This window comes from Sander vitreus, chromosome 12, assembly GCF_031162955.1.
Source record: "Sander vitreus isolate 19-12246 chromosome 12, sanVit1, whole genome shotgun sequence".
Classification (NCBI taxonomy): domain Eukaryota; kingdom Metazoa; phylum Chordata; class Actinopteri; order Perciformes; family Percidae; genus Sander; species Sander vitreus.
Genome location: NC_135866.1, coordinates 20,806,482 through 20,822,010, shown reverse-complemented (window position 1 = coordinate 20,822,010; position 15,529 = coordinate 20,806,482). Strand labels below are relative to the sequence as shown.

The 15,529-nt window shown below is 40.0% G+C and overlaps 2 protein-coding genes across 5 annotated transcripts; both read right to left on the bottom strand.

The window, feature by feature from the left end:
* Positions 1-115: 115 nt before the first annotated feature.
* Positions 116-3,724, bottom strand: LOC144527062 (nucleotide sugar transporter SLC35D2-like). Its single transcript, XM_078264925.1, has 13 exons — positions 3,485-3,724; positions 2,707-2,740; positions 2,527-2,613; positions 2,327-2,394; positions 1,843-1,914; positions 1,684-1,752; positions 1,491-1,593; positions 1,301-1,393; positions 1,130-1,197; positions 841-919; positions 679-761; positions 539-591; positions 116-430 (listed from the first exon to the last, which is right to left on the bottom strand). The coding sequence occupies exons 1-13, from the start codon at positions 3,676-3,678 to the stop codon at positions 420-422; spliced, it is 1,014 nt and encodes a 337-aa protein (XP_078121051.1). The 5' UTR covers positions 3,679-3,724; the 3' UTR covers positions 116-419.
* A 429-nt stretch (positions 3,725-4,153) lies between these two features.
* serbp1b (SERPINE1 mRNA binding protein 1b) lies at positions 4,154-13,761 on the bottom strand. Of its 4 annotated transcripts, none has more exons than XM_078264494.1 (9): positions 13,389-13,761; positions 12,039-12,219; positions 11,541-11,681; positions 10,164-10,235; positions 9,850-9,924; positions 9,349-9,526; positions 8,601-8,687; positions 8,084-8,302; positions 4,154-6,270 (listed from the first exon to the last, which is right to left on the bottom strand). In XM_078264494.1, the coding sequence occupies exons 1-9, from the start codon at positions 13,642-13,644 to the stop codon at positions 6,211-6,213; spliced, it is 1,269 nt and encodes a 422-aa protein (XP_078120620.1). In that variant the 5' UTR covers positions 13,645-13,761; the 3' UTR covers positions 4,154-6,210. The 4 variants fall into 4 exon arrangements, with proteins under 4 accessions (XP_078120620.1, XP_078120621.1, XP_078120623.1 ...); XM_078264495.1 differs by having other exon boundaries at positions 8,084-8,299; XM_078264497.1 differs by having other exon boundaries at positions 8,622-8,687.
* Between the last annotated feature and the right edge of the window lie 1,768 nt (positions 13,762-15,529).

Below are 15,529 nucleotides of genomic sequence, written 5' to 3'. Positions count from 1 at the left end.
AATACAATACTCAGATGCCATATTTATTTAACTTCTATTTTCTATATTCGTGTTTGGATCAATTAAAAGCCGGTAAGGAAAAAAGGGAATGATTAGGGTGAACAATGACTCAATGTGGCGGGTGAGTAATTTATTAAAAACACAATTACAAAAATGTAAGTCTGACATTTAATTTTATTGATTTGTCAAATATAAAAATTCTCATGACTTTGTATATTAATCAGTGAAATGTAATTATAAAAAAAAAAAAAAGTTTAGGCACTTAAATTACTGTGTATGACAAATGTTTGCAGAACATTTTGACAGCATGGTTCAAAAATAGACATCTCAACATCATACAGTACACAGACGACAGGAAACGTGTTCTGGACATACAGTACGTAGTTCATTAGGGTCGGGTCCGATGGGGATTTCGTGGTTTACACCTTTCCTGTTAAATTTGATGCAATTACAACACATTTCAGAAGACTGCAGCATGTTCAATTTGTGCACACATTACAGCGGAGGTTTGGATTCACATTATTTGAACTGTTCTTACTTGTTTGCTCCTGTGTGAATGTGATATAGGAGTACACCAGGCTGCCAGCGATGCTGTGGGAAACAAAGATGACTAAAAGCTGTCCCCAGACAGAAAACACCACCTCCACAACGGCATGATTCAAATTGTGTGCGTTTTACCTGATGTTTAGACCAATGAAGTTAGTCCAAGTGAATATGTAGTCTCCTCCAAATGCCATTCCAATGTAGGTCACAAGAATATTCTGCAGGAGGTACGGCACACAATCACATTCATAAATCTTATCAGCTCACAGATGGCAGGACCAGTGTGAAATGACTTACCTTAATACAGCCCACAATGGAGGTGGTGAGTGCTGAGTTGTACTGCGTGCACAGCATGATGGAGTACATTAAAATGAAGCTGTACAACACATTGAAGAGGGATTAGACGAGAGCAGCAATGTGGGATATTATCTAATTTGTCTTGTTTGTTTATTAACATCCACATTAGCTTCTGTCTGTCTTAAACAGAAGCTACTCTTCCTGGGGTCTATTATTTCAGAAAAATATGACAAACTGGAATACATTCATCCATAATCACAATACATTAAATGATGGATCTGGAGTTTACCCCATGACACAGGAAAGCACAAACTGCAAAACAAACAGCTGATCAGACCAGCCATTATACTCCAACCCCTGTACTCAAACACACAGACGGAGGAGATTCTCAACTCTAGTTGTTGGACACTAACAGATATCACATAAACATGAATATATTTGTGTCAAAAGGATTCCTTACCACTTGCAAGTCCCCTGAGTAGTAAGCGTATGCCGCAGTGGGGAAAATCATGATTAAAGCATTGTAGTAGAGCAGCCCATATTTGCCCAGCTCCTATGGGAACAGCAGCATCAAGTACAATCCTTTAAGGAACGACGCAGCAAAGAAGCATCGCACACAGTGAGGTAGGACGATTAGCAGCTGCGCTCACCTTGGAATCAAGTTTCTGCTTCACATACGCCCCGCTGGCCGCCGTCAGAACATTGTTCAGCATTATGAATATGTATCCTTCAAGGTCGAAAGCCAAGTCAGCGCTACAAACACATGTCAAAGAATGAGATACATGCTCACATGTAAACGGAATAATGTCAGTGTATGGGTGTACTTGGATGTGGCCATTTCACCTGGCAGCAATAAAAGCACCAGCGATCATGGTGAATACGGTGATCTTAATCGACGCAGAGAAAGTCTTTCTGTGAGTGGAGGGAACGGGTTGCAGTTATTAAAATCATTCATTTACAGGTGCAAGAACATTCTTGTTAAGTAGCGCTGAGGAAACTTACTTCAGCAAGAGTCCCTCAAACACCATGGTGAGCAAAATACTGAACCTCCTTAAAACCGTAAACATGGGTAAACTAGGAAAAAAAAAAAGGAAAACATGGTTTCATATTTCATACGACTCCTGGAACAAATTACAGCACTTTCTTAAAATCCACTCAATTGTGCATTTAGAAATCTGGTTTTAAACCTGCAAACTTCTACTTGTAACTGCTTTACATAATTGTATTTTCTTTCGCCTCCCTATTATCCTAATGTATTTATCAAATTATTTTCCAATTCTGACTTTTATTGTCTTTCTTGATTTCTTATGATTGTACTTGTGTTGTGTGATCTGTGTTGTTCCGTTTTTGTCTTTGTAATCTGACTAGATGACATTGAAAATGAGGGTCGCCCCTCAATGATCTCTCGAGGATAAAGGTTGAATGAATATTAAGGAAATAATGTTTCATATCGCATAATAATACAGCAATAAATAGAAGTTCTAACTTGAGTCGTTGTGTCCCAAACAGCCCTGATATTTGATTCCCAACATACAGCAGAGGCAGTGGAAACATCTGGAAAGACACAAACACGTGTAATGTTAATGTAATGTTTTTTTTTGTTTTTTTTTTAATCTTTAATATGAGGTCCTTCTTAATGTCCTGTATTTCAGTCCCAAGTGAGAGAACTACTTCAGTCTGTCTCACCTTGCGTGGTATACTCAAATCCACATCTGGAAACGAGATAACACCCAACGCCTTCCCAGTCCTCAGAACTACAATAGTAGCCAACATCTGCAGTTATTGAAGCAAGGAGAAACATCAGGCTATGTCTGTTTAGGAGAACAGGAAGCATCTGTGACTCAACTATATATAAGACAAACTTACTTGGCCGATTCCCACACATGTTGACGATGGAAATCTGTAAAACAAGTAGACAATGGTATACATGAGGAAAATGACTAAAAAAATGTCAAAACAACTCTTTTTATGCACAAAAAAGGACAAGGATTTAGCCTTCTCTACTATCCTTGCATATTTTGCACCAAAGAATGAAATAGAAACGTACGTAGTGATGGGAGAACAATTTTGACTGAGGTAATTGTACTTTACTTAAGTACTTTCATAGATGCTATTTTATACTTCTACTGTACTCCATTACATTTCAGGAGCAAATTATTGTGCTCCACTACATTTATCTGACTGTTAAAGCTACCAGTTACATTAAAGATTGCACTTTTAAAAACCTAAATAAGCACATAGAAATGAATGCATTGTTATACAGTAAATTAAACTATTCAACATTAATTATATTAATAGTTAGAATTAGCTCCACTTTGAGCATCTACAACATTAAAAAGCTGCTTACACATTGTTTTTCAGTAGCACTGAAAATGGTTATTCTGTTGCATAATTAAACACATTGACTTATGATTTATAATTTAGCTCGAGTCTTCTTCTAAAGTCGGCCGGTTCGGTTCCCAGTGTGATCAAACAGTATGCCCAAAACAGATGGAGGAAGACAACCTACAACTGCCCAGTTACAGTGGTCTCCCCCATAATCAAAACTGCCATCTCTTTCCCCTGCTCTCATTTCTGATAAACAGGTGGTCAAGTGTCCGAAACGAAGCTTGCTATAACTGTTGCTTGTACTTTGTACTTTTACCTGTAGTTGGAGAGGACGCTTTTGTTGACAACGACGATGAGGAATGAACTGACTCCGTAAAATCCCGCAGCCAACAGTTTGAGATGTACCGTGGAGCTGGCACCGGACGTGGCTCTTTTGGATGTGGAGGATGCTCCTTCGGGGAACAACTTTCTTCCGCCGAGCTCATGTCGACGTTTGTGAAGCACTGCCATCGTTTACGTAATGAGCATCGATGAAGTTCAAACGGAAGCCTACGAGTTCTCCTGCACATGCGTACAACACTCTAACCTAAGAGCGATACCAAAGCCCGTTCTTTGGTGATACGAAACATTGTCGGCGATGACGGAAACGGAAAGCAGTGAAACATCTTGATTCAACTACATACTTCGACGCACACTCGTTAGCTACTGAAGTTACTTACATCCATGGTTACTTTACATAAAGCATTTAATGGGAGTACTACCGTTGATGTATTTTTCCTGTTTGCTGTTCAAAAGGTTCTTCGGGACAGCCTCGATTATTTTATACATTTATTTATTACATTATCAGGTAAAGCTACATCTTTCAAAACTGACTTTGGTCTAAATCTTGCTATAGAACTGACAAAACATAATTTTATGAAACTGTACAAACACATTTAGTTACATTTACAGATAATACACACATTAAAAGAAGCCTATATGTCAGTTTAAGATTCAAAATTGCCACTTTATTAGGTACAGCTAAAACTAGTGATTCTAAAAGCCCTGTAACGTTAGTAGCATAAATAACACCTTCATCAAGCTGATTATATTCAGTTTTAGTTTAAACTGTTTATAAAGTTGAGTCAACACCACTATAATCATTTTGGAGGCTAAGTGGTGCTTTTGAATTTAAGCCATTATATCCAACCAATTTATATAAACAAAGGGTAGCCTCAATATTATAAACGTGTCCTTAGTTCGTCATTCGTCTTAGTTCGTTGTACCTAATAAACTCACAACTACGGGTATTAAACCTTTCTGGACTGTTACGTCCCTCTTACGTTTATATGGGATTATCATGGAAAAGCACTGACACCACAGCTTCATTCTGCTTCAAGCAATGAAGAGTCCACAGCACATTTGTTTACAGCTTTAAAATCACAGTATTGATTTTAAACAACCCAACAGCCATTGGCAGAATACATGTAACCCTCTAAACACCTCTAAAGCAATTTATTAGAACAGGGATGTTTGCAAAGAAAGTTTCACCGCCATGTGGCTCAAACAGTCCGACAAGAAAACTGCTCCAGCCGTCTGTATCAGTGCATCACCAGCAAGTCTTTGCAGAAGACAGCATGTAAAGCTTTAAATTCACTTCATGTTCAGTACCCCCACCCCAACCCAATGTGAAATATACCCGCTTCATTAAAAGAAAATGCTCACTGGAAATGCTGACACAGGTGGCTAAAAGCACCAGTAGCTTACATTACATTCTGTAGCTCATGATTGTTCCACAATGACAGTCGACATTTCTTTTAGACAAATTATGCATTTGTGCTGCATAAAATAAAAAAAACAGCAAATATGGTTAACAGAGGGGGGAGGGGGGCAATCTTCAGAGGACTAGTGCCAAAAACCAAGTGCTTTGAGATCTGAAAGACAGAGGTTCTCTAAGAGCAAGGTATGTCCATGGTCTATGTATCATACGCACCAAGATTTCAACAATTACTTTTCGAAAGAGTAGGAACTACATCAGGTGGGAACTTGCAGTCTACTGTTTTGAAAGTTGCAAGTTCAGAGGAGAAGAATACTTAAATTCTAAGTAACTAGCTGTCAAATTCACACATTCAGTCCCACCCACAACCACCCCCACACACACCCCCCCCCCACACACACACACAATTTGCTTAGTGGTCCTGAAGTAACAAGTAGCACAGTCTGTATGACCTACGAGGACCAGCCTAAAGATATACACATTGGGCCCTGGGACACCCTGAAAACACAGGTAGCACATCGGGATCAGGGGATACAAAGCATCACTAACCACTGGTCCACCAAAAAAAGGCAAGCTATCAAAAGAAAAGAAAAAATGGAAAGAGGCATTTACTTTCACTGCACAACAAGCAGAAAAATACCAAGCTTTAGTAGGAAGTCACTTGGCCTGGTTACCCATCCCCGATTTGCGCCTTGCAAAGGGATGGGTAGTCAGGATCAGAGTATTTACACTTTAAATGCATGTTAAGCCATACTTCAGATATCTAATACAAGTATCCTATGTAGTGTAGTGCTACCACATCAGTGTGTATTACTGGGAGGAAAAACTCCAGTTGAAAGTCTGACCCCATAATACTGAGCTGAGTCATGAGGGGGAAAAAGCACAAAAGCTTCAGGGGAAGAGATACACACACTTCAACCTATTTGCAGAAATTCATAAATTCAAGCAGCACAAAAAAAAATAATATCAATGAAGTATGCATAATCTCTGAAAAAAAGTATGAAAACATCCCTGCTTTCATGTTCCTAAATACAAAACTTCAGTGTAACAAGAGGTCCTTTTCTCGCCTTTTTTTTTTTTTTTGTCTTTTGTTCTCCTTTAAAACAGGTAAAATTTTAGTCCTCTGGTGAAGTGAGTGCTATGGGATGACAGTCTTTTCTTGTCATTTAAAATCTTTTTTTTCTTCTCTGTTTTCTTATATACTCGAAGATGTGGTAAGCATGCAAGCCTCGTAGAAGAGGGGCCCGGAAGGGCTGATGGGCGGGCTGGTGGTAGAAGAGGAGCCTTTAGGCCAGGGCTGGGAAGGCCTCAGGATCATCCACGTTGGGGACCGACACTCCACTAGCCTGGGGAGAAACACACACAAAAACCAGGACAAGGTTAAGAGTGCTATTATTAGTATTTTTTAGGACTGGATCCGAATATTTGTTCGATTTTCAATTAAGGATTTGAATATTATTATTTTTGTTTTAAATGTGCATGCAGGCTGAAATTTGCACAAACGCAGGTCTTTCCATTTATTTTGAGTGCCTGTGGCAAAACGTTAAGTCAGAATCAACTTTTGGTGAAAAGCAACCCGATGTCAATTCGCTATGGACAATCATGCATCGTTAACTGGCTATCAGACTCGTCAGTCGCGACGTGCAAGTCCCGTAACGTTACTGTAAAAAAAGATTTCAACACTACGAAGGTACAACACGAAACACAAGCACTGAACTGCCCAGGATTTTGTGAACAGGTTCTGCAATATCAAAGCAGGTTCTCTTCATCTCTCGCTTTGTCGCCTTTTATTTTCTCTTTTTTTCCAAAACTGCCTTCAAGTGCGGTCGGAAATGTTGGTTTCCCCCGCCGCCGCCAAAGCATCGAATATGTGCTGTTGAAAAGCACCGAAGCTCAGAAAAGGGTATTTGGTACAGCCCTAGTATTTTTACATTTACAATGGATCACATTACTACTTGATATGAAAAGTTCTCACTCACTCAGTCATAGAGCCTATTGTGACATCAGGCCAGGGACTGCAGACGAAAACTAGCCTTTTGGCTAAATCTTCCATATTTACAGAAATGTTTATTAGTATGCACTGTCCCTGTCTAATAAAATAAAGATAGATAATAATCAATCTACAGGTCCTGTCAGCTCTACTAAGTGCTTTAGAGTCTTTTAACTCATCGTCGTGATTCTCCGTCCGGCAACTTTAATGCTTTGGTTCACTTCCAACGCTCTCGCTGCGTCATTTTTAGTAAAAACTCTAAAAACCCAGCGTCTGGAAGAAGCAACTAGCTGGTGAACATTTCTGTATACCAATGCTGATATGGTGCCTACATGTATTGCTTACACTACTTAAGATTACTTATTATATTAACTGATTACTTACTTTCTGGAATGTAAACATGCTTTCCTAAAAAGACATTTTAATTTATTGTTGTCAAAACAAAATAAAGGAGCAGTACATGACCCTTGCCTAAATATAAAAAAATTGTTACAAATATCATTTAAATCAGTAAAATATCTGATTTAAGTAGAACTGAATCTATAATTTGATTAATTGAATGACAGAAAATGTATCTGCAACAAGTTTGGTAGTTGAGTTGTGGTTTTTTTTAGACAGAAATTCATTGGTTCCAGTTTCCTAAATGTGTTTTTTTGCTGTTTTCTTGGTTTTCTATGATTATAAACCAAATAGCTTTGTATTTTGGACTGTTGGTTGAAATAAACAAGAATTCTGAATAGATCAACTTGGGCTTTGGAAAATTGGGAGGGGCATTTTTCCCTAAATTAATTGATAAGTTGCAGCACTAGAATAAAAAAAAAATAGTAAAAAAGGAGTAGACTTTGATGCCAGCTTTTGACAGTTCAATACTATTAATTATTGCTTACTGCTACTATACTATTATTATTAAAAACTGTAATTCACATAACTAAGCACTATTACTACAAAAAAAAAAAAAAAAAAACACCTGACCACTGACATGAGGTCAGTCTGTGAGTTTTGCATTATGGGACACGTGGTCGCCGGTCTGTTATTTCAGGGCCTAAGTGGTTCCCCAGCAGGTTTTCCAAGTCAGTGGTTTTACAGCCTGTTCACGGTCAGTAAGCTAAATCATTTGTGAGGGACACTAAACCTTTGTCGTTAGCAGCGACAACAGCTTTTATTGTTACCTTTTCAGACCGTCCTCCCCCGCGTGCCGTCCGGCTGCCTACCCCGCTGCTGCCACTGCCACCGCCGCCGCCGCCACGGCCTCCTCTACCTCCGCGAGCTCCCCCGCGCCCACGACCGGGGCGGCCCAGGTCTCCAAAGTTGATCTCCAGCTGAGATGTGATGTCGTTGGCTGGTTTGCGAAAGTGGTGGTCACTGGAATCATCCGGGGTGCCCTGCTGCTAAAAACAGACGATTAAAGTAATGTTAGACGTGAACTGCACTCCGTACTAAGAGGCATGTTTTTAAACCAGTAATGAAACGAGTGAACATGCGTGTTCTTTTAGTGGTGCTTAGCTGCATAGCACCAACACTGTCTTTAAATTCTTCATTTCCTCTGGAGCCACGCAAAATAAAAATGAATGAACCATTTTCAATATTTGAAGGTGTATTAAACCACTCACCATTTTCTAACAGGTGGCTTTATAAAGATTGTTTAATTTAACACTAATGCTTTCATGGACTGTGTGGATGAAATACCAGTGTGAGAGCTGCAGGCACCTTGTTGTACACAGGGGCTGGCTCTGCTTCCGTCTCTGCGGCTTCGATCACAGCACCAACAGGCCTCTGAAATGCAAAGACAGCATAGCAAGGTACTCAGGCTTTCAGCTTTGGAATAACGTCTGAAAAAACAGCAGTACTTTGGTAATGCACATGAATGAAGAACAGTGTCCAGACTAGTCAGTCAACTTTCTGTCACACTCAAAAGCTTCTGAGTTAGTGGCCTCAAAATACACAATAAAAAATAAATTAAAAAACCAGTGACTCTGACTTTATAAAAAAAAAAAAAAAAAAAATCTTCTTGGGCTCGAGGAATTGTGATGTGCCTTTATTTATTTTTTTTAAATTTCTGACATTTTACAGACAAAACAATTAATGGAGAAAAGAATCTGCAAATTAAATGATTGTTTGTTGCAGCCTTAATCAGACTTTTATCAGTGCTGTAAGTTTGTCTTGGTTTCATGTTGTCCGTTTTATTTGCTCGGTGCTAGAAAAATGAATAAATAAAGAATTCATTGTTAACCTTTAGAATCATTATTATTTTTGCCTGGTTAAAATGTGGAAAATCCAGGTCAAACGTTTCCATACTTGAAAAACAAACAAACAAACTTACTTAAAAAAATACTTAAAAGACTAAAAAGACGTTTGAGGCCACAGTGACGTATGTGTGATGGAGCCTGTGAAAAGGTTTCTGGTTTCCATGATATTATAAAACCCTCATACTTACATCTTCACTCTTGGACTTGTGCAGCACGTATCCTTTCTTCCACTGGCTGTCGGCTCCCTCGTTGGGCTTACGGATGTTAAACTCCACCTTGGTGCGCTCCTTGTCCTGCATTGCCTTCCACTCGTCCAGGGTCATCTCTTTGGGGCCTTCGTTTTTAACTTCTTCAACTTCGTTCTCTCTGGAAAGCCAGCACACAACAATGTAGGACCTTAAACCTCAAACTGCCAATCCTCTTAGCACTATGCACGCTCTCTAATCCTGAGGCCAAAAAGGTCAGAGACAATGTTGATCCCATTTGCGCTAAAGCTTTGTGATGAAAATGCACATGCAGAGATACTGTTTGTGACACAGAACAACTTCCACAGTCCAAAAGGAAAACATCCCAGTGTGAGGACATATGACCCTGGAGCTTCAAACTACTTTTTCTGGAGTTGTTAAAAAGATAAAATCCATTAACATCCGATTATCACTTGAACATCTGACGGGAAATGGGATACTGACTTGTTCTCAGAGCCGGCAGGTGCATTTTCCTCTCCCTCTGGGGTCGTCTCTGGAGCAGCAGTCTGTTCAGCCTCGCTGGGAACAGAGACACACAGCCACCTTGTCAATGCTGAAATATTGCCTCCAGTGGAAACCTTACCAGACTATATTCTGTAAAATGTTCCATTGAAACTGGTGCACTTGTTTATTTTAACGCAAAAATAGAGCCATTTTATATATAGACCACACGTAGTACAGATATCGGATGTGCATCATTTTCCTGCAGACATTAATGCTCAGATAACCAGGCCATGTGTCTGTTCTTGAAAACTCACCTCGCTTCATCCTTCACGTTGCCCCAGTTGTGTGAGCCGCTGCCACTGCGCTTCTCCTCACTTTTCTGATTGCTGGAGCAAACAAAAAGGAAAACACACACACACACACACACACACACACACACACACACACACACACACACACACACACACACACACACACTGATGTATGCAGCCTAAAAATTCTTACAGCCCACGGTGAACTGTCATTCAACAACAACCTTTGACCTCAAGTCTGAAGAGAAAAGAAGCTTAACTGAGATGTCATTAAGAAACACTTTCTTGAGATGCCATTTGGACTGTTATTCAGTGTAAAGTATTCTGTGTAGAGTATGGGTGTCTGCCATTTTATAATTGAATATTTTAATTAGGGGTGTACGATTCAGAATATGCACGATTCAATTCAGATTTTTAGGCTCACGATTTGATTCAAAAAACGATTCACAGTATGTACATGTAGTTACTTTTACCATGTATGTATGTATGTATGTATGTATGTATGTATATATATACACATACATACACACATACATACATATATATACACACATATCCCTTACATACATATCCCTTAGTACATTCATGTGGATTTTTTTTCAGTTTATTTAGTATCTTTTATTGTCCATATTATTCATGTGGATTTGTTTGTCATTTGTTATTTTAACATCGTGTTATGATGTATGTGTATGTTGTGTGTGATGTCTGTATCTACTGGGACCTTGAATTTCCCCTTGGGGATCAATAAAGTATCTATCTATCTATCTATCCATCCATCCATCTATTATTGCAGTAAACATACAATAAAAAAAAAAAAAAAATGAATCGATTTTTTAAATTCTATGAATCGATTTTGAATTGGTAGAGCTTGAATCACGATTTGAATCGATTGTTTTGCAAACCCCTAATTTTAATGTATTTTTAAGATGTTTTATAAACTAAAATGTGTTATTCAAGTAGCAAACTCCTTTAAAATATAACAATTTTAACAACATTAAGTTGCGTGCGTAACATCAGCGAGTGTGCGGTGGAGAGAGAGAGTATGTGTGTGACGGTGAGTATGAAGTTAGCAGTAACGTTATAGCAGGGAATGCAGCAGTGCTGTGTCTGTACTTCTGTTGGCGAAATATATGCTAAAACCTTTAAAAACCAAGCCAAGTTCCTGTGTCCCCCTCCCGGCCGTCGTTTCAAATAAACACAAACTGTGCCACCTGGTACTGGCAACCTTTGGCAGTTTAAGAGCTGTAGAAGGTACCTCTTGGATAAATAATCAAAAATGGGATGTAGTCATTTATATATAAAAAAAAAAATAATAATAATATATATATATATATATATATTCATATTCACTGGTCTGTACTCAGTTGAGGACTGACTCACGATTTGTCATTTCCGCTGTGTCTGTCGAAGTCTCGTTTCCCACGGGAGTCAAAGCCTTCTGCTCGGCCCATGCCCCGTCCTCTTCCACCACGCCCACCCCGTCCGCCACCACGCCCTCTCGGGGGCCTGTCTCCAGAAGGCCTGATGGACACAAACAGACACTAAATTAAAAATAAAATAAAGAGCAAGCGTTTAAACATGACCTTATGAAAAGGAGTGGTCAGCACTTATTTTTACAAGCTCTCTCTCTCTCTCTCTCTCTCTCTCTCTCTCTCTCTCTCTCTCTCTCACACACACACACACTTAATGGCAGTGGCTGTCAAACGGTTCAAAAACTAATTTACAGATGGCTGTGATGTTGAGGTTAAGTGAGCAAAGATTAGACCAAACACTTAATCTTTGCATACCCCCCCACAATGATCCTGTGATCGCACCAGAGAGCCTTGATCTTATCAGCACGTTTAAATATGCTCTTCGTCATTCATCACAGCTACCCACTTGTCTGTAGAGAACTCTCCACCTCCATCGGGCTTGTCCTCTGCCAGCTTCTCAAAACGGCGCTCGCGAGGAGGTCTCCGTTCCGGCCTCTTGTCTCCAGGTCGCCCTTCACCCTGCCCACCCTGATGCTGGGAACCAGGCTGGCCCTGCTGGTCTGGTCTTCGGCCCACACGCCTGATACCTATTAAAAAAAAAAAAAAAAAATCACAGGAGCATTAAAATGGGAATCAAACTTTCAGTAGGCTTTCAGTAACTCCCTACCCTATTTGTGCCCAAAGACTATATTTAGTATAAGGAAAAATGCCACATTTGTTATGATTGGTCCTAAGTCTTGAAATCTGATATGGAAATACTTTGGGCAAGTATCTAACCGTACAATTTTAAAATGTTCACTTGATCACTTGAAAAATCATCTCGATTGTGCTCCTTGTAGGTTCTGAGATACAGCCATTTTCTTATGATGCTATATCTAGTGTTTGGGCACATTAGACTGCCGTTTTGTTTCCTCTAAAATATAGAAAAACAGTATTCCCATCGTGTGCCCAAATGGTATGATGACAAAAACTCAACTTTCAGCTAAACAGGTTGACCAACTTTGAACATTTCTTCAGATTTATGCTTAGGCAAGCCCAGTGAAATACTTCCACCAATTCAAAAATTTCAGTTGTGTTTGACAGTCGTTTATGTATATTTACGTGCAGACCTGTGCAGGGTGCAAACTGTCATGCAAAGCTCCTGGTGTAGCCTACTCCGTCAGCACGCTACACTTAATTTCACTGCACACTGTTTACAATCCTGGCTAACAGTGGGCCTGCCTCTTTTTATTAACTCGGTGCCATTGTTAGTGAACTCAATTTTAGACGACTAAGCTATAAAACATGTATTCACTCAGGAGAGTGACCAACTTCAAGTCACCAACCCAAACAAAGAGCAGCCTAGTTTCCCAGTGCATAGGTGAATATCTTAGGAATTTGCTTTGCAAACCCTGCATCCGATAACGGAGCTGCGTAGCCAGTGCACGAAGCATCATCCACCAGACAGTAACTCTACACTACACCTTCCTGTAGGATGCTGGTGGAAACAATGTCTGCGACATAGGCTCGCCAGTCTGCACAGGGCTTTGCAGGTGAGCTACACCTGAGCTTGTTTATATAGTTACCCGGTACATACATCTCTTGTTGTTTAGATAACCTCCGACTGTCAGGTTGACATCACGCTGTGTTTCGCTCAGACCAGCATCTGCTAACGTTAACGTAGCTAACAAGAGATGCACATGACAGTTGATACGAAAAAAGATGAAAATAAACATGCACTGCACAGAAGCAAGAGCGCAGGTGATTTTCTTTTTACCTTCTTTCTTCAGTGGAACTGGAGCTTGGGACTCCTCCTTCTTGTCCAGCAGCGGGTTCTTTCGGTCCTTCTGTGACTCCTTCTTCGGCTGCTTTGCTGCTTGAGCCGCGGACTTGGTGGAACCAGCGGCGGCCCCCTCCTTCTTCTTGTTTTCAGCAGCTTTCAGGATCTCGAACGGGTCGGACTCATCGTCAAATAACTGGTCGAACCGGTTGGTTACGACGCAGCCGAAGCCTTCTTGCAGGTGTCCGGGCATGATGGCGCCCCTTCAGCGGGATTCACCTCCGATTCTACGAGGCTTGATGCGAACAATCCGCTGGATGCTGCCACAAGATGGCTGGGAGAACTGCACCTTCTCTTCCGGTGCGAGCACCATCCGGGACATCGTACAGCGCGCACCAATCTGAACACACGGTGGCTGCAATGTTTTTATTTACATTATGTAACGATGCACTAGTGTCCTCTCATGTTCTCTTAGAATAATCCGGCTTTTAATTTCTGAGAGGAAATCACATTAGGCTGGTAATATGTGGCTGCAGTAAACAGGTTCTGCTACAATGTGCATGCATTGCATTCATGCTATTAAATACATATTCTAGGTTTGCCTAGGTAAGTACACTTAAGACATTTCTAAAATCATACACCAATATCTCTATTAGTCTGAGTAAGCTCTACATGGACACCATACAATTATTGCTATTAAAAACTCAGTAGCACCTTGTATGTGCAGCCATGACTTTATGCTCATATGTATGCCCACGCATATCATAACATTAAGTGGGATTTGTCAGTTTATGAAAAGCAGCAAATGCTGTGGTGAGGGCCAGCAGGGGCATGTTGGGTAACAGCTAGTGATAACATATCTGGCAAGTCTGCCCTCTGTACAGGCAGCTTAGCACAATGAGGAAGCTGTCACACTGGTTGAAGATACATTTTCTAATGTAACTTGAGGCTTGTCTTTTGAGTCATGGATGTATTTGATTTAAAAACAAGAATGAAACCCTATTCAGACCCAGGCCACGTGTGGATGTTTATGACAAATGCTCATTTGCACTCAGAATCAAATGCTAAGGTGCAATGAAAGCATTTAATAACAAATACCAAGCTTTGAAGAAGCCCCTGATTAAGTTAGTTATTTGGCTGTATTCTTTCTGAAATGGCTTTAAAAAAAGGCTTCTGATGCATATTTGTTATGCACATTTTCTCTTTTTTTCTTCCATTTTCTATAATAAAAAAATAATAGATGCTTAATTGTTTCTGATCTGCCAGATGAGAAAATACAGCAGTCAACCTCATACAGAGGAGGCAAAAAGCCAGATATCTTGTAATTCAGTGTGGAAGCAGTGCATGTCAGTCAGGAACAGCCAAAGCCACACACAACTCATGCAATAAGCAGTTTAGCTAGCAAAGCCTTTTGCTACCCCAAAGCAGTTAAATCAAAAATATCAGTAAAAGGATATCAGCAATGCACAACTCGTGCATAAGAGATCATGAAAGGATTTATTCATACACTTTATTTGGTCTACAGACCTTAGCAGTAAACATGCCATTTCTTTCAGTTAACTATGCATCTTAGTGTATCGTTTGTGGTAAAAGAAGCCACTGATGACAGCTGATGGTAGTGCTGATGGTGTTTGGTTGATGGCCTCAGTAAACCAGACAATACACATACAGCTAATTAAATTTGTAAGGTAAGAAGCCTGTTGTAGAAGAAACATGATATAGAGATCAGGTGAAGATGCAGCAGGCGGTGGTATCTAAATTTCAACAAGAAAGCAGCAACAGATGCGACTCCTGCTGGTTATTGATCTCACATGATGCAAATGCAAAACAAAGGTATTTTAGGGTGAAAAGAGAGAGTTCTCTGTGCTTCTGCAAACCACAACAATCCGGTGCAACCAGGGCAGGATAGGTCAGTGTAGAGAAAAGATCGCCGGTGCAACACAGATGTCCTTTTAGTTTTCTTTATTTAATAAGGTGCATAACAGTGACTAACGTTTCGATGTATTTTAGGGTGAGTTTGCGAATGACCAATCTTTTAAGATATAACACATATTTCCAACATTCATTTACTGTAGTAAATATGAAAAGGCATATGAGTCTGAAGAAAAGACAGAAAGAAAAGACACACGATTCAATGG

Coding starts and splice junctions, on each gene's coding strand:
- LOC144527062 (XM_078264925.1), bottom strand. CDS start 3,678: ATGGCAGTGCTTCACAAACGTCGACATGAGCTCGGCGGAAGAAAGTTG. Junction 1,594..1,683: donor GGTGCTTTTATTGCTGCCAG/GTGAAATGGCCA, acceptor ATGTGTTTGTAG/CGCTGACTTGGCTTTCGACC. Junction 762..840: donor CCATTGTGGGCTGTATTAAG/GTAAGTCATTTC, acceptor TACCTCCTGCAG/AATATTCTTGTGACCTACAT.
- serbp1b (XM_078264494.1), bottom strand. CDS start 13,644: ATGCCCGGACACCTGCAAGAAGGCTTCGGCTGCGTCGTAACCAACCGG. Junction 12,220..13,388: donor AGTTCCACTGAAGAAAGAAG/GTAAAAAGAAAA, acceptor TTTTTTTAATAG/GTATCAGGCGTGTGGGCCGA. Junction 11,682..12,038: donor GGAGAGTTCTCTACAGACAA/GTGGGTAGCTGT, acceptor TGTGTCCATCAG/GCCTTCTGGAGACAGGCCCC.